Source organism: Sitophilus oryzae, unplaced genomic scaffold, assembly GCF_002938485.1.
Source record: "Sitophilus oryzae breed Bouriz unplaced genomic scaffold, Soryzae_2.0 scaffold_172_pilon_pilon, whole genome shotgun sequence".
Taxonomy (NCBI): Eukaryota; Metazoa; Arthropoda; class Insecta; order Coleoptera; family Curculionidae; genus Sitophilus; species Sitophilus oryzae.
In genome coordinates, this window is record NW_022146424.1 from 1312864 (window position 1) to 1337129 (window position 24266).

Here is a 24266-nt window from a genome sequence, read left to right on the forward strand (position 1 = left end):
GCGATGAGACACACCACTCAACTTCTGGCGTCACGGACTATTATTTTTCCTGTCGATCGACGTGGAGTGTCAACGAATCATTCTCCAAACGAACAACGATCTATTTTAAATGGATTTTTGGCAACAATACCACCGTATACCTACCTACGTTCCCTCTCTAGTCAGAGAACACACCTTTTTTATGGCCCCACACGTTATACATAGGAATTACAATATCGTCATTAAAACCTGCCAAAATTGTCTGTAAGCACAAGGAAATTTTAGTATAGTTTTTTTCATATAAGTTTTACCCGTTTTGACATCGTGTATTGTAATACTTTGGCCCAATCAAAAATATAGTCTATAAAATGAATAACTTTGAATTTTCACCGTTATTTTTTACCAACATGGCAAATATAAAATCCCTCTGTCAAAAAAGTTACTGATATTCTTTTAATTGAGTGCCTGAACGAATCAGATAGGTAACTCTTTTTACTTTCGTGAAATAGAAAAGGAAAATTATAAAACAAGTGACAGTTCTTCCTCTTCTTGCAAAAATCAACACGAAATGTCATAATTGTCAAAAGTAAAATGTCATCAGCATTTGACATTTCTAAATATCAGACCAATGCCGTCTCTAATAGAACTGCCTCGGCGCGAGATTTATGACGTCACGCTAGTTAGATACTACGGATTAATAAATATGTTGTAGAATACATGGAAAACATAATTATTCCTCGTATTTTTGGTTTGCATTTTAAAAATAATAATAATAATACTTATATGTAACAATTTATATATAAAATTCCAGCGATCTTTATTTCATAGCCATCGCTGACGCCTTTTTTCTGTGATATTGTATTATTTGCATATATAAATTTTCGAAATTTTGTGAATGCAAATAATAATACATCACTATTAGTAGATATTGAATGTTTTTTGTTAAATTTGATCGATTTTCAAACCCCAAAATTTAAAATATATTTTACAGTTTACCCATTATCTTATGTACCTATTCATGATTTGTATATTGTAAAACATTTACGAGGAATTTGTATATTGTAAAACATTACGAGGAAGAATTGTGATTTCCATGTTTTCTACAACATATTTATTAATCCATAGTATCTAACTAGCGTGACGTCGCAAATCTCGCTCCGAGGCTGTTCTATTAGAGACGGCATTGCGTCAGCATGGCCGCAAGTTGCTAGCCTAATAAAATCAACACTAGAAAAGCCCGCGGGAACTGTCAAATTCAAAGTTATTCGTTTCACAGACTATATCTGTGGTAGAGGCCTATATACAGCGTCAGCAAAGTATAACTTTGGGTGCAGATTTTTGTGTGTACGAATAGTACACTCAACACCACAAATCAGAACGTTTATTTTATGGTTAATACAGTACAATAAATAAGATGTACTGTAAGAACCATAAAAGAAGAACAAGTACCATACGATCGAAAAAAAAGGGCGTCAAAGACGATTTAGGAATGACAATCAATGATAATTTTGGCGTGGTTAAGCTTTAAACTGATTTGCTTAGCCCGTAGGTAGGTACCCTTCGTTATTTTTTAATGGCGCTTATACTGTCAGTTAGCCTTTGAGAAGGTTGTAATTTATTTTTATACTAGCGTGTACCCGCGACTTCGTTCGCGTCGAATTAATCATTTGAAATGGTGATGATAAAGCAAAGCAAGAATTTCCATTAACATACAAACAGGATAAAATTTTCTCACGTTTATGTCAGAATGAGAAAAAACAATCGAGAAACCCCTCCTTATCGAACCTCTACACCCCACAGTCAATCCGTTTACCAAAAATCAGCTTTAGACGTCAAGCAGTTTAAGCAGAATCTTGATTACTCAGTGGACATATTTTATGAAACACCCTGTATAAATTTTTAAAAAATCTTAAAATGTGTAAAACAACAAAATAAAATATACGTGTATAAAAACATATTCTAATATTTGAGGGGTGGTTTCACCCCCTTAGAATTCGAGTTTTGAAAAATCCCTTCTTATCGAACCTCTACACCCTAAAGTCAATCTGTTTTCCAAAAATCAGCTTTTTACGTCAAGCGCTTTAAGCAGGATCTTGATTAATCAATGACCAGATGTATACAGGGAAAAATCCCTGTATACATTTTTAAAAAATCTTAATATATGTAAAAAAACAAAATAAAATATACGTGTTTAAGCGTTTTTTCGGAAACTTGACCGTTTTTTAAATAAAAAAATATTGTAATATTTGAAGGGTGGTTTCACCCCCTTGGAACTGGAATTTCGAAAAATCCCTTCTTATTGAACCTTTACACCCTAGAATCAACCTGTATGCCAAAATTGGGCTTCTTACGTTGAGTAGTTTGAGCAGGATCGTGATTAATCAGCGAGTCAGTCACTTAAGGATTTTATATATTTGTATAGATTGAGTAAGAAATAAGAATTATTTTTAAATGATAGTAAAAAAGTCGTTTAAAATTCGAAAAAAACCGCCTTTTTAAAAATAAATATATATTTCTTTAAATTCAATACATTCAGTTTTAAGACACTCTGTATACATAAATAAAATTATTGATTTTTACAATATTATTCACAAACTAGGGAGAGGGAAATCAGACAATGAACAGAATAATTGATAGATTAGGTGTTAGGTAATAGCTTTGAGATTACCATTCGAGATGCATTTATGTTATTTTGGTTTGTAAATTTTGGTTATCGCATCGTGACAAAGAATGTTATTAAAGGTAAAGTAAATGTTTTCTCATTATTTAACTAATATGTTCACTAAAGGATATAACTTATTTTTCTGTTGTAATATTCTGTGCTAAAGCTTTTCCTTATTTATTTTATCTGAGAATTATTTCATGAAACATGTGCATGTATTTGATGGATTCGATTTATGCTGTTAATAATTTCAATTTAAAAGTAATCTAAATACAATCATTACTATCCATTCGTGCCGATGTGTTTCACGGAATATTGGGACACCCTGTATAAAATCAGAGTGATAAAAATGTATAACCCTCTTGGTTTAGTGTGTTAAAAAATATGTATATAATTTTCGGCTTTTATTTAATTTAAATTTTGATTTTTACCAGGTTTTGTCCATCTGTTTTTCTTTATTTGGCAAGTATCGTCCCGGCAATATGGCTCCTGGAACTAGACAAAGTAGAAAAAAGAATGAAAGCCAAAGAAGAACTAGAATTACCCATGAATTTCACAGCAGACTCACAATTGAAAGATCTACACAATCTCATTGGGGTTAGTATGATTGAATCAAAAAATAAAAATATAATTTAAAACTCAAAATTAAATAAATCTACTGTGTGTTTTATACGCTACTAGAGCTATTAGTTTCAGAAATAATTATTTTAATACGAAATTTTAAAATAATATTAAATAAATTATCGATGACCAACAAAATGAATTGTTTTTATTAAAATTTCAGGTTGGTATAAAACTTCCAGACATTTCACTTAGCACCGAAACATGGATAACGCTGATTGAACAGTTTTTAATGTTGATACTCATTATTGGTAGATGGATGCTGCCCAAAGGAGATCTGACCAGAGATCAGCTCAGTCAATTGCTGCTTGTCTATATTGGTAAGTATCATTTTTATTAGACTAGAAGCACTTTGAAACGACAAAATGAAAGTTCCTAATTTTTCTGTTTTTTACCACTGATATTAAAAATACAAAAAACATAGTACGTACAATATACAGGGTGAGACATTTGGAAAACGGTAAAGAGAAAATATGTTTCTTTTATCGAGATCTACGAGAATACATCTACCTATATTTCATATCAATTAAACTATAAATCTTTATTATATATATTAAATTATATTAAATTAACTTTCCTCATTGTTACCAACCATAGACATATTCGGCGCCGTGCCGACTAATTGGAATTTAAATTTCCCGCTGGGGATCCGGGTGGTAGCGCTGCTGTAAAAAAATGCCAAGTTGCCGCTTTTATTTATTTATTTTCTGACATTGTCATTCGTTTTGACACTTTAGTTTTGTATTACGAGTTTGTGGTTTAAACCATGTTTAAACCAGGGGGGTGACAGTAAACCGGAAAATTGGAAACAGTTATGGCGCGGTTCTACCCAGGCAGAAAGCATGGCCTTCTAGACTGTCCGACTGTCCTAGACAAAAATCTGAATATTTCTATATGATTTCTGTCAATTTCTGCTACGGAACATTTTTATGCACGTCGGCGTCCTGTTCTTTTGTCTTTTGTCTGTGTGTCAGCGTCAGCTCCCGAGGCCTCTGGCAAGGTCGAGCGCCATTTTAATTTTTGCCGTTTAGATTTGATTGGAAGTTTGTTTCTGATATTTCGGCTGAAATTTATAAGTACAAAGATGTTTTTTGATATAAAGTTCCTTGTTAACACTTTAATAAAGTATATATGATATTAATTACATGAAGAAAATGATGAAATCGACGTTTCTGCGTGTACTAGGTATGGGCCATATTATATGTAAAAATAGGTAATATATTAATTGTTTTTATATTTTTTTTAGCTTTAAACCCAAGGATCTTGGGATATTCTTTGCCAAGGATTTTTCCGTATCTCTACTTTAAAGACTGATCGGTGATTTTGAGCAATTGAAAGCAAGTTATACAAGGTAAATTATGATTATTGAACTATTATTAGCCTACATTGATTTTCTACAAGATGAATTGTATTTCTTATATTATGTATTTTTATAGCAATAATGCTATAAATCTATGTATGTAGATTATTTTTAAAATACAAATGAGGTATTGGATGTATATGTATTATATTTTTTATTCATTTTATTTTCATTCAAGTCCTGTTTGATTTAATTCACAAAAGTCTTATGTACCTATATTTATGTTTTTTACATATTTTTTTTGATTCCAGGTTTTGTGTGGGTTCCGGTTGCCTTTTTCCTGCTTCCAGTTATTTAGTTTTATGCCGTGAAGCTGTGAAAACATTTATTTATCTTCAAGTTTCTGTAAGTCAATGCACTGTTACTTTACTAATTCACTTTAACACAGCATCTCTGATATTATTTAAATATTTGATATTGATACAGTAGTTTATTGGTTTATAGCTCTTTAATTGTGGTGATTTGCATATTTACATTGTTCTAAATTCCAAATAAATATTTTTGAGTAATTTTGTTGTATTATTTACTACTAGAAAGAGTAAAAAGTATATTAACCCTCATTTAAACCTCCTGAACAGCCCGCTATTAAAAACAGGAAACGGAAATAAATTTCATAAAATTGAAATTGTCATGTCTATGTCATGTCAAATGTCCCAGCCGCCATATCTGAAAATTAGTTACCCAGGCAGCCACGCTGTTTCCATAATTTAACATTGACTTGACACTTATTGTTGTATTTATTATTTTATGGTTTAAACAAATAAGTTTGTGATACTTTAAGCATAGTAATTAAACCTTGTTCTTTTTAAAACCACTTTTAGTGCGAAGTGTACAAGATAACTTAATAGCCGTAAAAAACTCATCGCAACTTTATTAGAATATTTTGAATGAGAAAGCGGTAGTAATGGCCCTTTATGTCCCTTAAGTGCTGTTAAGAAAGTGAGTTTTGTTGATATAAATAATAACTGTTTATATATTTATAATTAATTTATTTTTGTTTCTTAAAATGTTTTGATTAAAAGAAAATTTATAAAAGTGGGCAACGCTGTGCCGGTCAAGTTTAACCACGTGACTGAAAGTTTATTTGGTATGAACTGTACCAGAAAATATTTGCACTTATTTAAGACTCGCCCTGTATACATTCATGGAAACGTTTTATGATCAAAGCGTGCTTTGTACGAGAGTCGTACGATGACAGATAACATGTTCTTATGGTAAATTGCATATTGAAATATTCATAAACTGTCAAAGTCCACATGATCATAAAATCTTTTACATACAAAAAAGAAACAAATTGGCTAGAGATCTAACGCATCTCATATTTAGTGGTTTTCACCTAAAGTTTGCCAGTTTTTTACGCTATTAAATTTTTAACAATAAATTTTAGAAATTTCGTTTTTTATACCATGAAGCTATAAAATAAAATAACGCGCAGAAAGTACTAGATGATACAAACTGTTTTGTTTATATATTATACATTATTACATAGCACAATAATTAATGATCAGAATCTTTCCAAAACTCTTTCTTTTAATTTAATGTATTTACATAATCATGCACATGGCAAATGTTTTAGAATCTTACGTAGAAACTTTATTGCTATAACAACAAATATCCAGAAAATACTACGTTATACTTACAAGGGTGATTTGAAAAGTTTCGCATATCAACACCCAGCAATAGAAGATACGGTAATCGCAAAACATTTTCTGATGCACGTCATCAATCATATCGAAATTGATATTAAAGCCTATACACCTGACTAAATATGAAATTTTAGCAAAAATGTTTAAATTTGTTGTATAATTTAACATACCGAGCAGCTCTTCATTTTACTTCATAAAGCAAATGAGTGTAATAGATATTTTATTTAGATTAAAGGTGCAAAAATTAGTTTAAAGCGATTTTTATTATCGCCATGTTGGTCACATTGCGCCGTTGTCGTTTACTATTTGACAATTATCATAATGTCAGTTATTATTTTGTATAATATCATATGTACTGATTTCTATCGAAAATCGACAACTATGAAACTATGAACTTTTCCTGGGCACAAACGGTATATTGTGAGACAGGAAATTGTAGAGAGAAACAAGCCCTCTAATATAGGATACAACATTTTAATGAACAGTTCTTTTCATAAAATCAATAAAATGAAAAATATACGAAATAATATACATGTACTGATTTCTTTCGAAAATCGACAACTATGAAACTATGAACTTTTCCTGGGCACAAACGGTATATTGTGAGACAGGAAATTGTAGAGAGAAACAAGCCCTCTAATATAGGATACAACATTTTAATGAACAGTGCTTTCCATAAAACCAATAAAATGAAAAATATACGAAATAATATGCATGTACTGATATCTTTCGAAAATCGACAACTATGAAACTATGAACTCTTCCTGGACACAAACGGTACATTGTGAGACAGAAAATTGTAGAGAGAAACAAGCCCTATAACATAGGATACAACATTTTAATGAACAGTGTTTTCCATAAAAACAATAAAATGAAAAATATACGAAATAATACGCATGTACTGATTTCTTTCGAAAATCGACAACTATGAAACTATGAACTCTTCCTAGACACAAACGGTACATTGTGAGACAGGAAATTGTAGAGAGAAACAAGCCCTTTAACATAGGATACAACATTTTAATGAACAGTGCTTTCCATAAAATCAATAAAATGAAAAATATACGAAATAATATGCATGTACTGATTTCTTTCGAAAATCGACAACTATGAAACTATGAACTCTTCCTGGACACAAACGGTAGATTGTGAGACAGAAAATTGTAGAGAGGAACAAGCCCTTTAACATAGGATACAACATTTTAATGAACAGTGCTTTTCATAAAATCAATAAAATGAAAAATATACGAAATAATACGCATGTATTGATTTCTTTCGAAAATCGACAACTATGAAATTATGAACTCTTCCTGGACACAAACGGTACATTGTGAGACAGAAAATTGTAGAAAGGAACAAGCCCTTTAACATAGGATACAACATTTTAATGAACAGGCTAATTGAAACTACTAATTTATTCCACTGATTTCGAGGTTCTGAATGAAGCTTTAAAACCTGATACTTTTTTTTTCGATTTTATGATACATCAGTAACCAATCTGTTACCATACTCTTAGATAAAGAATAGGTTTTGCCTTTTTTGGCTCAACTTTATACACGTAATAAATTTTAAACGTCAAAATCGTAAAATATAAATTTCTAAATTTATTAACTGCCCAGTGACGGATATTTTGAATTCTTTTGTATACACAACTATAAACCCACGATAATTTCTACAAACTTTCTTTAAATAACCCATGATCGCTTGCTTATTACAAAGGCATTGTATACCGAAATATTCTACATCGACAAGTATAAAATTATATTAGGTGCTATAGGGTGATTCATTGATCTACGCAAACTAAAATGTGAATCACCCAAAAACAAAAGCTTGAAACCTAAAATTTTAAAAAAATAAAAATTAACGTCAAAAGTGTCTTGTTTACTCTGTCGCAGTTGTAGGTTACGGTTACATCCGGTTTTCTGTTTGTTCGAAAATAAATTCTGTCTTGTTTTTTTGTCTTTTTTTTTGGCAAAGTTGCAAAATGTTTTAACACTCTAACTAAACTACAACTATTCCTATAATTTCATGTTTGATTAGCAAATACAATGATACTAAAAGATTTCGACAGACATCCCAAAAATGGCAGAAAACACAGTTTTCCTGTACAGTAAAATAACAGATTACAACTTGATTACAACTGTCACTTTAATGTATCTTCTCGTTCTTTGAATAAATCTTTTCATGTATTCATGCATGATAGACGAAAGTGGGGATCGGACAGTTCTGTTTGACGATTCATTTGACAAACTTCAATTTGATTTGAAATTTTGTGGATTTGTCAAGCTTTGTTCGGGTTCTTGTTATTACCGATTCTGAACCGTCCTAGAACTGTGATGCGTATGCGCAGAAGGAAATATGAAGACATTATTTCATTTGCGCATGCGCTGCAGAGTTCTAGGACGGTTCTGAATCGGTAATAACAAGAACCCGAACAAAGCTTCAGTCTTTACTGATCTTATTTTATGTTATTTATTATTTATTCTACAACTGGTAGTTGTTTAACCTAAGAAAAAAAAACAGAGTATACCTCACTCTGTTTTTTTTTCTTAGGTAAGATTTCGACAGACGATGACAAAAGAAAAGCAGATGACGTCCCATGCCAATCTATTTATTTTACTAAAAAAAGTTTCTCATATTTTTTAAGTTAACTATGGATGGGTTTAAATATTTTTATTATATTAACCAGTTTTATTGGTTTATTTCAAAAAGGACAGATCATATTACAATTTTATTGGTTTGACGGAACGATAAACGACAAACGGACGCCGATACGTATGAACTCGCCTTTAGATGTTTGAGACTTGTCAAAGTCTTGCCAAATTATAGGTTATAATTTTGTGTCAACTTAAACTTATGTCAAATATCTGCGTTTTGGAAGATGATGCGTTTTGATTCGTGTTATTACATGTTTTGTGTCTTTTGAAGTCAAGTGGAGGAAATATCTGTCTTATACACCAATAAAGTTACCATCAATAAAGTTTGTATACCATCTCGTCGTTGATAAGTGCATCTCGTATATTATGCTACAAGGATCGTTCTAAACATACCGGGTGTTGCATCGTCGGACGGGACATAGGAAATCCCATGTAATTTTTAATGGGGTCAATAATTGGCTTCCCTAATAATTTTAGAGAATAATTCTATTTAGGTTTATTGAAGAGTACTAAAACCCACATTCAAAAGAATAACTTTAGATATTTTTGATTAGCTCGTTTACGAGTTATCGCTGATTTCTTTTTAAATATTTCTCCTTTCTTATGGCCCTGTATTTACCTATGAGCACCAGTCAAGGTAAAAGATAACTGTCAAATGAAGTTGTCATTTCAGAAATTTATCTATTTAGTGCTTTATTATTATTGAAAACTCATTCCTACATCGGAAATCTTAAAGATGTATTTATAAATACAAATTAATATGAATTAAAGTAAAATAAAGTAATCAATTACAAGGTTAATTATAGTATTATTACAATATTCAATAACTTATTAATTTAGGTATTATTAAATGACAACTTCATTTAACAGTTATCTTTTTTTCCAACATTCATAGGATGAAGGGAACGTTCACCTTGGATAACTGCAAGGAAGGGAGGAAAAGCAGAAATATCATACTCTGAAATTTTATTTGTATATTTCCTAATATTAAAAAAACATTGAGAAATTTCTTGCTGTACTTCAACATCTTCTATATATTTGTTTCTAATCCCATAAAGTTCCTCTTCAAGGTGCTTAATGACATTTACGGGTATTTCTTGACATATACCTTTTGTAAAGCTCAAACTTAAATTGTAATTTTGGGGCGATAAAATATGGGCTAATTTTCGAACGAAATCATTAGGAGGACCCTTCCCCATTTAGCATAGGATCAGGAACGATCAGGAAGGGTCAGCAGGATTTTAGGGTTAGGATTATATAAGCAAAAAACTAAAACTACTTAATAAAATGGAAAACACTCACCAAAAACAAGTACAAACTAAAAACAATGGGAAATTGGAACCTGAATTAAATTCTATCTCAGAAAAAGGATTTTTTTACGCTCAACCGTCTTTCACGTCCGACCGGCGCCAACTCTTTCCAAATATATACATGGATAGCATTATGCTCCTTCCTTAGTCTTCTTATTCAAAGGTTCGACCTAAGATTTTTGATATGCTTCTTCCTTTTAATCTTTTTATTCAAAGCTTTAAAACTAAAGAAAATGTGACACTTCACTCAAAATATTAAAACAAATGTTGAAAAGTCATGACATTACATCACATGTATTTGTATATAAAAAAAATATATTTAAAATAACTAATACTAGGCAGGACTTTTGGTACAGCATACCAATTATGGCAAATTCCTGTTTACTGTTTACATTAATCCTACTTGGTGGTTTGGTCCACATCAATTGCGTTTCCAAAAAGTTTCCACTTTCGTAGAAAAACAAATAACTATGACGATGTAACTATACTGGAATCGCTGGACATTCTAAAAATACGCTCCTCTGGAAAACAGCCGTACTATTTCCACCGCACTCGGTACTAAAATTAGCGAATTTTCGGATAATAAATCAAAATTCGATATTTTTACTGGCTCGCAGGATTTTGCAAAACGTTTTATTTACCCTTTTGATGTTATTTCAGGAACTGCGGCCGATATAATCGAGTTTTTCGATTCGTTTAAAGATGACAAGATCGCAGCCGAACCAATTTTGGTACTTCTGACTCTAGCTATATGGTAAGAACAACTTAGGGTACAAGAGGTAAAGTCCAGGTCAGAATCAGCTGGCGTTTTTCGCAACTTCGGCAGCATATTCTTCGGATAAAAATAAGTAAAAGGCTTCGTATAAATGTATGTTCTAAAATGCTTCGTTTCAGATATACAGGGTATAGAAGTTTCATTACTATTTCAATTTTTGTGTTCTGTTGTTTCTGAACTAATGTCAACATTTGGATAAAAATTGGTGTCGGTGTAAAAATACACATTATAGATAGTTATTTGACTGAAATGATAGGTAAATTTGGAAACTTTTTATTCTTATAAATTATGATGAAACAGTTTTTGTTGAACCTTTAGCACAAAAACATTTCAAATTTATATGATTTTAGTCTAATAACTATCTAGTTAACAATAGTATTGAAATTTGAAATTGATTATTTCGATTCCAAATATCTCGAGAACCATTAGTCGTAGCAATTTTAAAAGCAAATTACTTATTTTTATATGCAGAATTTGCTGTGGAAGTTTCCCCAATACAATTCGGACCACCCTGTATACGATGCAGACTTTATCTGTGGCACTAGCATTGTATATATTTCTGTATATTTAATAGATATAATATATACATATTTCAAAACTAAAGGCTTTGTACTACATTTGGTTAGGTCATGGAGCTTGATGCAGTTCACTGTGGTTTTAACTGCCACAAAATCAAGAAAATCTCGACTTACCTCTACCAAATCATCAATCAAAAAGTAAGTAAAATTGGCTCTAAGGACCAACAAAAAATCAGTTTTAATATGTGTTCGTAAGTATTTGTTGTATCTGAATTGTATAATTTTAAAAGTAAATATTTTTTTTTCATTTTGTTTATTATTAGCTGCTAGAAGATAGTGAAAAAGAAAAGCGAATTTTAATGTAGGTATTCGCTAGTACTTAAGCTCTCGTGAATGCTAGCAACTTTTACTGACGTACTGTTAGCAAATTAATGATAAAACAGTTTCTGTTGAACTTTAAGCACAAAAACATTTCAAATTTATAATTTCAGTCTAATAACTATTTAGTCAACATGTTTAATTCATGTCAGTGGTGACAGGTATTGATAAATTCGATTCCAAATATCTCGAGAACCATTACTCGTAGCGATTTTTAACAAGAGACCATTTTTACGTAGAAAAAGTCGTAAATGTATATTTTTTTACTCAGTAGTTTTATACAGGTACGGACGAAACAAGTAGGAGTCATATTGACATCAAAATCAAATTTCTCATGCCAAAAAACTGCAAGATACCAATTTTTATTCAAATATTGACGTTACTTCAGAAATTATTTGGAAAAAATCGAAATAAAAATGAAACTTCTACACCCTGTATCTCCAAAACTAAACATTTTAGAACATACATTTATACGAACTTTTTTACATATTTTTATCTGCAGAATATGCTGCCGTAGTTTCCAGAATACAGTTCGGATCACCCTGTATAAAACGTTCTGTTTATGTGATAATAAAAAATAAGTATATAACTATATTTCTAGACAGACAGAATACAAGAATAATTTTTCTTTGTATTAATTTTATAAACACTTGCGTCATTTCGAAAAATTCAAAGAAAATGCTATATTTCTACGCGATTGGGTTTATTTAAACTACGTTAAATAATCTATGGCGTCAGATATGACGGTACAAATATACGTATCTGAGTTAAAATTTGAAAAACATTTCATTTTTCATTTCCACATTATTTCCAAGATTTTCTATTTTTGCAATCTCTACTTGTTTTTATTACGTACCAATGTAATATTATGGAAACATATGATCGAAAGAAAATCGACGTCACAGTGGCCTGTGAAATGAGAATAGACAATAATTTTGTTGGATCGATCTCTGTTGTAGTGATCATTTATAAAAATTGAAATATAAACTTGTTAAAACTCATTTTTAAAGTAAAAAAAGTTGAATTTACTTCAGTTTCATTTTTTAGTTTCATTTAAAAAAATCATAATATTATGACTATATATCTGTCTAAACTAATTTCAAAATATCAATTTTTTATTTCTCATAATAACAAAGATGAAGAAAAGCTATTGTTACCAAATTTTAACACACAAATTACATACGCAAGCATATAATATATAAATATTATTATTATTCCATTTAACAAGACATTTTATTTAAAGCTGAATTAAATTTGATTATAGGATTATACAAACGTTTAAAACACAAAGATAAATACCAAAATTTTCCCAATGCGTAAGAGAATTCGATCAGTTTGGAATTTCGATTTTTCTTTTCTAGAAAAACTGATGATTTTCTTTTAAATGTTGGCAAAGGAAAACTTAGTCATTCGCTCTAAAAATATTCATTTCAATTTACTTATAGACAATGTAATTTTCTATTTTTAAATAAGTTATATGATTATGTTCATCATTAGGTATACAGAGTGGCCCATCGAAAACGTTCCGCAAGGCATAACGGCCAGGGTATTTTTTTTTTCAAAAAATCCAAAAACACGTCAATTTTGTTTGTGAGGGGGACAACTTTTGCCCCAAAAATGATTGCAAAATCTTCAAACCTCTAAGCGGGGGTGTCATCCCCCAACTTTTTTCAAATGGGAAGCGGGGTCATGTGGCGCCGCAATGAAAAGAGCTTTCTATTCTCTATATTTCCCTGCTTCGTTTTTGAAAATCGGTCGAGTCATTGAGAAAATATAAAGGATTGAAACAAGGGCGTAGATAAGGGGGGGTACTGGGGGACAGTACCCCCTGACGCTTGACGAGATACGAGAATTGAAATAGTCATTGACTATGAAAGGATTTTTTTAAATTAATATCCGATATATAAGAACACTTTGAATGCTTTTAATTATGTTGATTTATCGTTTATAATATGTTCGACCTAATTAAAAGCATACAAAGTGTTCTTATTGGCCAGGACAGATTAGTGGGGTTAACTCTAATCAATATCCATAAAGATATTGAAATAAATGTTGATGCTGTTATTGATAGGTTTTCCAAACAGCGTACTAGAAAACTTGATTTTGTTTTGTAGTTTTATTTATAGTTTATAGTTTTTATAGTTTTTTTTTGATAGTTTAGAGTTTTTTATTTATAGTTTATAGAAAATTAACTAATAAATGTCGTTGTTTCATTTTTGTTTATGTTATTTACAAATCTATATTTTAATTTAGTTATTAGTTATGTTTTTATATCTTTTTGAAGACAAAAAAATCGCCGTCGTTTTAATTCGACAAAAAAATTCCGACGGTGATTTTTTTTGCGACTTAATCATAGTACCACCCCCATAGCATACACCTATCTACGCCCCTGGATTGAAATTAGAAAAGTTTATTTAAACATTTATCAGAGTAAATGATAAAGATAATTTCTAGATGTTTACGCATTTTTTCCCTTGCTACAAGGTTGAACGATCAGGTGCGGTAGTTGCTAGATACAGTACATCTGCTGGATCTGTGTCTATGAAAGGAATGCGGACAAAAAACATTTAAATAAACAGCAATATATTTTATACGTCGATTTGACGAGTGCGTCACCGTAAATCGCTCCGCCCACTCATTTTATTGCAAATTTGTTGAATTTTTATTGATGGGACGCGTCGTCTATTTTTTACGGAAAACATCGAGAGAATATCGTTTCCCCTCTCACGGATACCCCGTAGCTACAGAACGGACAGACCTACTGTAGCTGTTCTGTGATTTTTGCGTTGAAGTTCTTCTCAATATCGTTAAACTGACCTACAATAGGATTTCTAAAAATACCAGCCCACACGTTCAATTTCTGAGGGTTTTGTGTGTGCACCTCGTAAAAAAACCCTGAGGTTGTCCTCAGCCCAGTACCGACAGTTGTGCCGATTAACTACACCTTTCAAAAAGAAAGTACACTCATCCGAAAAACACACATTAAATAGGAAATTATTATCATTCGCCACTCGTTCACTGATAGTTTCACAAAATTGCAAGCGACGATCAAAATCGTCTTCGTTGAGTTCTTGTACCAACTGAATTTTGTACGGGTGGAACTTGTGTTTTTTTAATATCTTTTGGACACTTGTACGATTCACGCCGGTCTCATTGGCTAATGTTCTTGTACTCAACGTACTATCCATGGCAACTTGGCCCAATACGAATACCTTCATAGCTTCATTTACTACAGGCTCTGCCTCTTTTTATTCATAACGGAACCAGTTTCGCGAAATCTTGCTACTAACTCGCGAACAATTTTGCCATAAAGGTGTTTGTCAGGATAGCGTTCATTGAATATGTGCGCAACCCAATACCACGGCACATAAAACAATCGGCACGCCAACTCTACTCAGATTCCATTGTTTAAAATTTCTATAAAATTTGACCTTGTCGGCGCCATTATGGTTTCCTAGTCAGGGCCGGATTAAAACGTATTAAAAAATTTCTCAGAAAATACGACAGGGTCGTATTAAAAAAATACTGTAATTGACTGAAACTGAATTTTATTTACAACACTTTTGTCCAAACAAATGAATCGTTAACTGCGCATACTTCTCGAAAAGTAAAAATGAAAAATCAATTAAATATTTCACTGTAGAGAATAGACAATTAAAATTAAAAAACATGCAACTAACAAAAACATGCCAGGAGTTACAAACAAGAATTAAAAAAATACCAATAAAATATTTATTGAACAATATAAAGAGGCTACGTACAAATTATGCCCATCAATGGGCGTAGCAAATTTTATTAATATTCAAATTTCACAAATTAATAAATCCACAATTTTTTTTTAGAAACTTCTATTTTTTTCATGGCAGGAAACAAAGTAGGTACCGCATTGTATTTTATACGGTTAGAAAGTGAATTGGTAAACATTTTAAATTCAAAGTGAACAGAACACACCTGTACTTGTGGGCCTTATTTATATCTTCAATCAAGTCTTCTCCATTAGCTGCAATTGCCCATGTTCTTGCCCTAAAAATGTATTGTTAACTTATTTTCGATATACTCATTTTATTTATTTTTATAATTATATTTAAATGAATAATATAATGATTTTTAAATTTAATTTTTAATGTCTAGATTCTAGATACAACATTAAATTTTATTTTACTAAATATTTAACATTAAATCTTACTAATATTAAAGTTTGTTAAGCTTTTTAATTAGATCTTCCTATTTAGCTGAATGTCCTAATATGTATACTACTGTTTTTTTTCACAACTAAAATATGTTAAAATAATTAATCACATATGTATATACATACCTAATCGGATCTCTAGGAAACAGAAAGAAACTTTTATTGCAGTTTAGTCCTCTACTCGGGCAGTTTTTTGCTGCACAACTTCGCCCAGGCATTTTAAAAACACGTAAAAATTAACGATTTAAAAATGTTTAGAAAAACAAAAATAAATTATATAACACAAGAAACGAAAATAAACTAGAAAAACCAAATATATAACACAATAAACAAAAATAAAACAACAACTATAAAATATAACTCAAGAAATAAACAAAATAAATTAATCCGTACGCTACTGACTCGAATCCGCCGAAAGTGTGCGCAGTCGATGAAAGAAACTACGACACTGGTTACTTTCTGTTGATGGAAACCCTAATGGCGGCGTGCGCGACGGTATGCGCGTAGCGTTCCCGCCAAAGAGAGTTAGCCTGCCGTGTGATTTATATGCCGTGCCAATACATTCATTATTATTAAAATAAAGTTCGATTATTTCCACTTTTTCTGCAAGTGAGTACACCATAATTGTTAAGAAGTTTAACGATATTGAGAAGAACTTCAACGCACAAGTCACAGAACAGCTACCTATCAACTACCGCACCTGATCGTTCAACATTGTGGCAAGTGAAAAAATGCGTAAACATCTAGAAATAATAAGAAAATACAGCAAATCGGTCGAAGAAATTTATCTTTATCATTTACTCTGATAAATGTTTAAATAAACTCTTTCAAATTTCAATCCTTCATATTTTCTCAATGACTCGACCGATTTTCAAAAACAAGGCGGGGAAATATAGAGAATAGAAAGCTCTTTTCAATGCGGCGCCACTTGACCCCTCTTTCCATTTGAACAAAGTTGGGGGATGAAGATTTTGCAATTATTTTTGGGGCAAAAGTTGTCCCCCTCACAAACAAAATTGACGTGTTTTTGAATTTTTTGAAGAAAAAATTACTCTGGCCGTTATGCCTTGCGGAACGTTTTCGATGGGCCACCCTGTATATAGATATATTTGATATCAATTAAACTTTTAGTTATGTAATCGAGGGCACGATTTTTAAATTCATTGTTGCCAACCATAGACATATTCGGCACCGTGTTCATGGGCGCCGGACAGGGGGGGCAAGAGGTGGCATTTGCCCCCCCCCCCTGGATCACTGAAACAATAAAAATAAAAGCTATCTTCTTACATCCATCTGTAAAAAAAATAATCATTATTATGAAATTGTTAGGTGTTACCTGTAAAATAATAAAAAATGTGGTAATTGTTGGGAAAACTGGAAATCGTCCGATTTTCACCAAAATTGGTATACACACTATTTTGAGGTCGTAGATTACGAATCTATTTTTTTCTTGGCGGTCTCTTACCGTTTTTCAGAAAAACGGAAAATGATTTCAACATTGAATTTCTCTTTATTTCGGCCCTATAAAGTAATAATTTCACTATATTTTCATTATAATATAGTTTATCTAAAAGCCACACTTGATTGGGGATAGAAAAGTGTCCAACATTTTACTGAAAACACTTTTCTTAACAAAATAGCAAAGAAAATTGAGACCAGATGGAAGTTTCACATTTGATATATCCTTCTTTCTCTCTCCTATGTAATAAGAGAGACAAATATATTCTAGACCTATTCTAGAAATTTGAAAATTTACAACGTTGCCATTCTTCTATTTTTTCGGGTGATTAGGGATTTTAAATAAATTACCTATTATGAGATCGACAATAATTAAATATACACCTATATCCACAATTACGCGGAAGAGTTTTGATTGCATTGGTTTTAACTTCTTTGCGGAGGGGTTAATCTTTTTAGTTAATCTAATAATATAACAACAAAAGATTAACACCCTCTGCATGGAAGTTGTAACCAATGCAATCAAAACTCTTTCGTGCAACTTCGTCGGTATAAATAGTCAGATCTCGTTGGTAAAATAACAGTTATGGAAAGGAGCCGTTCTTCTGGCGACCGCCTTTTTTTTGTTTAGCATTGGCAACGTTGCTTTAAATGCCAGAAACACATAAACTTACTTCGGGTTTCTCTTATTACCGATTCTGAACCGTCCTAGAACTGTGATGCGTATGCGCAGAAGGAAATATGAAGACATTATTTCATTTGCGCATGCGCTGCAGAGTTCTTGGACGGTTCAGAATCGGTAATAACAAGAACCCGAACAAAGCTATAACCTAACATTTTCAGATTGTTTACAAATTTATTTTAGCAAATTTTCCTCTATTATGCATAGAATTGGTTAAAAAAGTAACAGCAAATAGCAAAAACATTATTGATTATTGAATACCTAACAAAATATGTGCTAGAAAACCTTAAAAATATGAGAAATTAAGAAAAAATCGATATTGAAATTATTTTCCGTTTTTCTGAAAAACGGTAAGAGACCGCCAAGAAAAAAGTTCAGATTCGTAATCTACGACTTCAAAATAGGGTGTATACGAATTTCGGTGAAAATCGGACGATTTCCAGTTTTCCCAATAATTACCAAAAATGTCAGTTTTTTATTCATTTTTACCTTGCCCCCCCCCCCTAAATTTCATTCTTCCGGCGCCCATGACCGTGTTGACTAACTGGAATTTAAATTTCCCGCTCGGGATTCAGGTGGTACTAAAAGTTTATTTGATATAAACTATGTAATATGATGATTTAGTTATCTCCTTTAGCCTTAGGGGGATAGAATTATTAATGACATATAAATAAACGGATATATTCATATTTGTGGGTCATCCCCGAAGACCATCTATGCGGAGTTGCCAAATTAAGTAAAAATTCCTTAAATTTGCAGCGTCGCATCCCTCTCTTTTCATAGCTGTACAAACATACAACGGGTGAGCTTGCTTTTATATTATTAATAAATACCGTTTATTTATAAATTGTACGAAATATAAATTAAGTAAAATCCTTAAAACCACATGGCGTGCATTATTTCAAATCGGAAATGTCATTAAAAACGAATTCGACGAGGACGAGCGCGGAGCAGATAAAAAAATTGGCAAAGGGACAAATTTTTGCGGCGAAAAAAATAAAACAAACTGAAAATAGTTTTTCAGACGACCACTTGTATCGAAAATTGCGCGCATTATGCCCGCCAATCGATCTCAAAATATTATACGAAGCGACGCGTTTTTTTGTGACGTCGGTGAATATTTTTTTGAAAGATTAAATATACCTACATGTTTTAAAGGAACAAGCAGTTTTATTTCCAGAAAAATAGATATCTAATAAAATTTTATTTAATAAATTTTAAATATTAATTTATTTATTTAATAAAATTTTTGGGCAGAGGCAAAGAAGAGAATTTGTTTGTAAATTAAAGCCTCAAAGTAATAAAAACAAGGTTGAATGACACATTTCATGTTTTAATCCAATTTTAATCTACGACAATGTCATTAGGACAAATTTAACATTGTCATTTGGATGTCATTATGGCTTTCATAATAGCACTAGTGCTATTATGAATTCATAATAACTCGCAAATTTTAAAATAAGAAACAAGCAAAAAAAGGTACCTTAGGAATACGTTTATTTATTGTAAACATTAATTATAATATCAGTACAGTTGGTTAAATTAATTCCAGACGATGACAGGTGAGTTGAATTTTTAGAAAGTAGATTTATTTCCTGAGTGCTTGAACTTGTTGAAGACCCATCATTGCCAGAAATGTTACCCAAAATATTACATGACATTTTTTTCTTATTTTCTTTGGAATTTTCTATATAGCTCTCTGCCACTGTGTTAGAGCGCCAACCACCATGTCTTTTAACAGTTAATAAATCCACTCCTGAATCTGCGAGTAACGACGCAGAAGATCTACGGAAACAGCGTCCAGTGTATTGTTGTGGATTTGGAAGACTTAGGAACAATGCTATTTTATACGGCATTTTCCCCAAAGTATTAATGCCAACGGGTTGCTTAATATATTTTCCATTTCTGTACCCCACAAAAAATCGAGTATGCTCTGTGTTGCTTGGCCGCATAGCTATATATCTTCGAACCATTTCCACCATATTTATTCCTTCAACATTCCCTTTCGTTATAAAAAAATATCGTGATATCTTTGTTTTCGTAAATGGAATAATGACATGAATGGTTTGTCCTTCATCTTTAACATTTTGCAGCTGCAGATTTGTCAACTCGATACGCCGGCAGGCTCCCGCAAGTCCAACTATCAATGAAACTTTTGTCAGGAAATAAGTTTTATCATCGGCTTCCAACAAAAAACGAGTTATGTCTTCTTTTCTTAAAATTATCTATTTTTTTGACCGAAATCTTTCCGATTTTCTTTTTATAAATGCAATTAAATGGACGTACTTACTAATATCTGTATTTTTCTTCACTGATATAACTGAACGTAGCATGGAATAATATACCCAAAGCGATGAAGCCTTCCTATGTTTTGAAAGATGTTCAAAATATGCCAGGAGAACCTTTTCGTTACTACTATTCTTGATTCCTTTCCCTTTACACCAATCTTCAAGTTACATAGGCTTGCTCGTACGTTTGTCTTGATTTTTCGGGAAGTAGGGAATCGACAACGTTTTGTGCAATGCCTTCAATATCCGAAGAGACACTTTCAGAATCAGAATCACCCATATTAATATTATTTTTTGCTTTTTGCTAAAACTGAACGTCACTGAACGTTTAATACAAAATTGTACATCAATAATTGAGTTGTCAAAGTCAAAATGGAAACAATCAACAAGCACGGTTACCATGGCGTCGACTAATATGGGCACCTGATAATTTTGAATTTTAATTTTTATGAGGATATCTCTGATATTTTAAATTTAATCAAATCTCTTTGGATCGTCCCTCGTGTCGCGTGGTAGATTAAATTTTGAATGATACACGTTCGATACGAACATCATAATGAACTTGTATCATTAATAACTATAATTTATTTACATTTAATAAATAAAACTTGAAGACAGGAAAAAAATCGGTTTAAATTAATTATTTATTCTATTTTATTTTATTCCAGATCAGAAAGTTGTTGCACCATAGACGTTTGGGGCATAGCTCTCAACATCACCCTCCAAGACGCACCTTTTCTGGTGTTTCGACTGCTCCTCATCACCCACTTCCAAATTATATCCTACATGAACGTGTTCTTCACGTGTAAGAACACCTTGGTGATCCTGCTTCAAATCTACAGACTCTACGTTGTCTACAGCGAGCATAACAAGAAAGAGGATGACGTGGAGCTGACTGACATTTCTATCATCTCCAAGGGCGATGTTTATAGTGGTAGTAGGAAAGGAAATAAGGGAAATTATAAGGAGAAAGTTAGGAAGGTGAAAAGCAGTAGAAGAGTGGAGTCTAGTGATGAAGGGGATAGTGAAGATGGCAGTAGTAAAAAGAAGTAAGAGTGTTTTAAGGTTTAATATAGTCTGTCCAATAAAAGGATACATGACAGTAACAGTCTGTCTTCTTAATTGACAGGTAAAGTGTATTTTCTATCATTTCTGGATGTCATCGGTATAAATCTCTCCTGACTCGTTGAACAAACTTTTAATCTCTACTAAAGGCTGTCAAAAAAGAATCAGGTAAGATTTTGACAGACAAAATATTGTGGATTTACAAAATTTTGTCTGACGACTAGACACAGGGACACTGAGAACACAGGTTCTCAGTCAGGTCAAGGTAAATTTCCTATTTTCTTTATTATGAATTAATGATGTAGGGAATTTGCAATTCAGCATAGTTACTAGATCTAGGAAATTTTCCCTAGATCTAGGTTCCTATTTCCTCTATTTTGAAGCCTCTAGGGAATTTGTAAAATTTCATGTGGCAACTCTGTATTCTCAGTCATGGTTGCCAGGTCTTGCCTTCCTCAATTTTGAAGCAACGATCTACGAAATTTACAAAATTTCATCTGGCTATCATGCTTGTTTTCTCGTAGTTGTCAAGTCTAGTAAATTTTTTATAAATGTAGTAAATTTTTCCTATTTCTTCTATTTGATGATTGAATGATCTAGGGCCTAGGGAATTTCAAGGCAAATTTCGTCTGGCAACAGTGTGTTCACTCGGTCATAGTTGCCAGTTAAAGGAAATTTTCCCTACATTTGGTGCACATTTCCTATTTCCTCTATTTCGAATCCATGATCTAGAAAATTTGTAAAATTTCATCTGGCAAACCTGCCCTTTCATAGTTTCCAGGTCTAGGAAATTTTCCTATTTCTTCTATTATGAAGTAATGATATAGGAAATTTACAAAATTTCCTCTGGCTATTCTCTCATAGTTGCTAATTCTAGAAAATTCTCCTATTTCCTCTATTTGATGATTGAATGATCTAGAGAATTTGCAGAATTTGCATTTGTTCGTCTGGCAATCCTCTCAGTCATAGTTGCCAGTTATTGGAAATTTTCACTAGATTTGGAGAAAATTTCATGTGGCAACCTTGTCCTCTCATAGTTGCCAGGTCTAGGAAATTTTCCTTAATCTAGGTTTTGAAGCAACGATCTAGGAAATTAGATCAAGAATCCAAAAAATTACAGAAAATTCTATTTACTGATGAAATAAAATGACAGACACAACTGTCATGTATCCTTTCGTAGGACAGACGTTTTAAATTTTTTAAGTTAAACATATCGGCTATTTTAAATTTTCTTTTATCCAGGTCTATTCTACTATCCCTTATAATACTTGCGCTTATTTAAGACCCACCCTGTATAGTTCCACGTCTATTAAGAGTTCTATTCTTATACCTGAAGAAACATTTTTTTTTATTTCAGAAAAGCAAAGAGCTTGAGAAAAGACACTGGTTACTCTACTGGAAGTTCCCATACCAGCACCAAACACCCCAAAAAACCTGTTGAATCCAGAGAAGTACCTCCCGACCAAAAAAAGGTGAACAAACAAAAACTAAGACGCTCAGACAAAGAAACGAAAGGCAGAAAAAAACTGGAAGAAGTTCTTTCCGAAGAAGACCAATCCAGCGAACATTCCTCTTACAAACCGAAGCAAAAAGAGAAGCTGCGGAGCGACAGATCGCAAAGGAGTTCGGAAAAACGAAAACATGAAAAGGAGACGGTGGTTTCTATTAGTACCGGCGACACGTCATCGTCTTCCACCGACTGACGCCATCAACTGGCCATCATGGCGATTTTCTGCTTGTACCTCTTTATATTTGTCTGTTGCCTGTTCTTTATCTACTGCGGCGTGGCTTCGGAGGGCTTAGTCATAGCCAAAGTCAACAGGACAAATAAAACTGTCATTTGAGGCGTTGAAATCGGGTTAGAAACAATGAATATACTGAGCGTGTCAATTTGATATTGATTGATAGCTTTCTAGAAGGCGAACGAAGTTGTGGAATACCGAAATGAGGCAGTTATTGATTCAAATGAAAATTTGGAAATTTTGATCGTTTTTTAATCTTAAGTTTTAGAAGATATAAATGTAGATCTATGCTAGAAATATTAGAAGAAAGAACCCTTAATGGTTCTATACAAAAATGGGCTAATACTTTGTATATATTTCTAAAAGTTCAGAATTTTATTGTTGGAGGAATAGAGAATGTCTAATATCTACTAAATACATCGCACAATTTTAGAAACAATGTGATTATAGTTTTTATAATTAGCAGTTGAACAAGTAGTACCATACGATCGAAAAACGCTTGCTTTTTTTTGGTCGTTTTTTTCATATTTAATTAGCATGATACCACCGCATACACCATAGGCGTAGTCAAAACATTTATCAAAAATATAAATATATTATCTTCAAACGGCTATGTTAAAAAATATGTGCCACGGCACTGTTTGGTGGTATGGTAACAATTTGTTATTCGTCCTTGTATTCTTAATTAGTCATTTGTGTTGACCAACCAACCAACCATGGTCATGTTAAAACACTACTTCACCAGTTCTAATCTCAAGACTTTTATTTTGACATTTTAACGAGTATTATATGGACAAATAAAATACTCGATTAGTTTTTATGGATAATAAAAAGTTTAATAAATACTTTATAAAATAATGTTGTATATGCCTTACTAAATGATTATAGTTACTAATAAAACATAAACTTTTCTTTTATTTTATTATTACAAAACCC

General features: G+C 32.0%; 1 protein-coding gene across 1 annotated transcript; it reads left to right on the plus strand.

Moving 5' to 3' along the window:
- Positions 1-2657: 2657 nt before the first annotated feature.
- On the plus strand, positions 2658-24241 carry LOC115881510. The gene is made up of 7 exons (XM_030899023.1): positions 2658-2721; positions 3076-3238; positions 3426-3582; positions 10896-10989; positions 11637-11726; positions 21192-21572; positions 22946-24241. Exons 2-7 carry the CDS (start codon positions 3158-3160, stop codon positions 23289-23291), a joined length of 1149 nt encoding a protein of 382 aa, XP_030754883.1. The 5' UTR covers positions 2658-2721; positions 3076-3157; the 3' UTR covers positions 23292-24241.
- Positions 24242-24266: the final 25 nt, after the last annotated feature.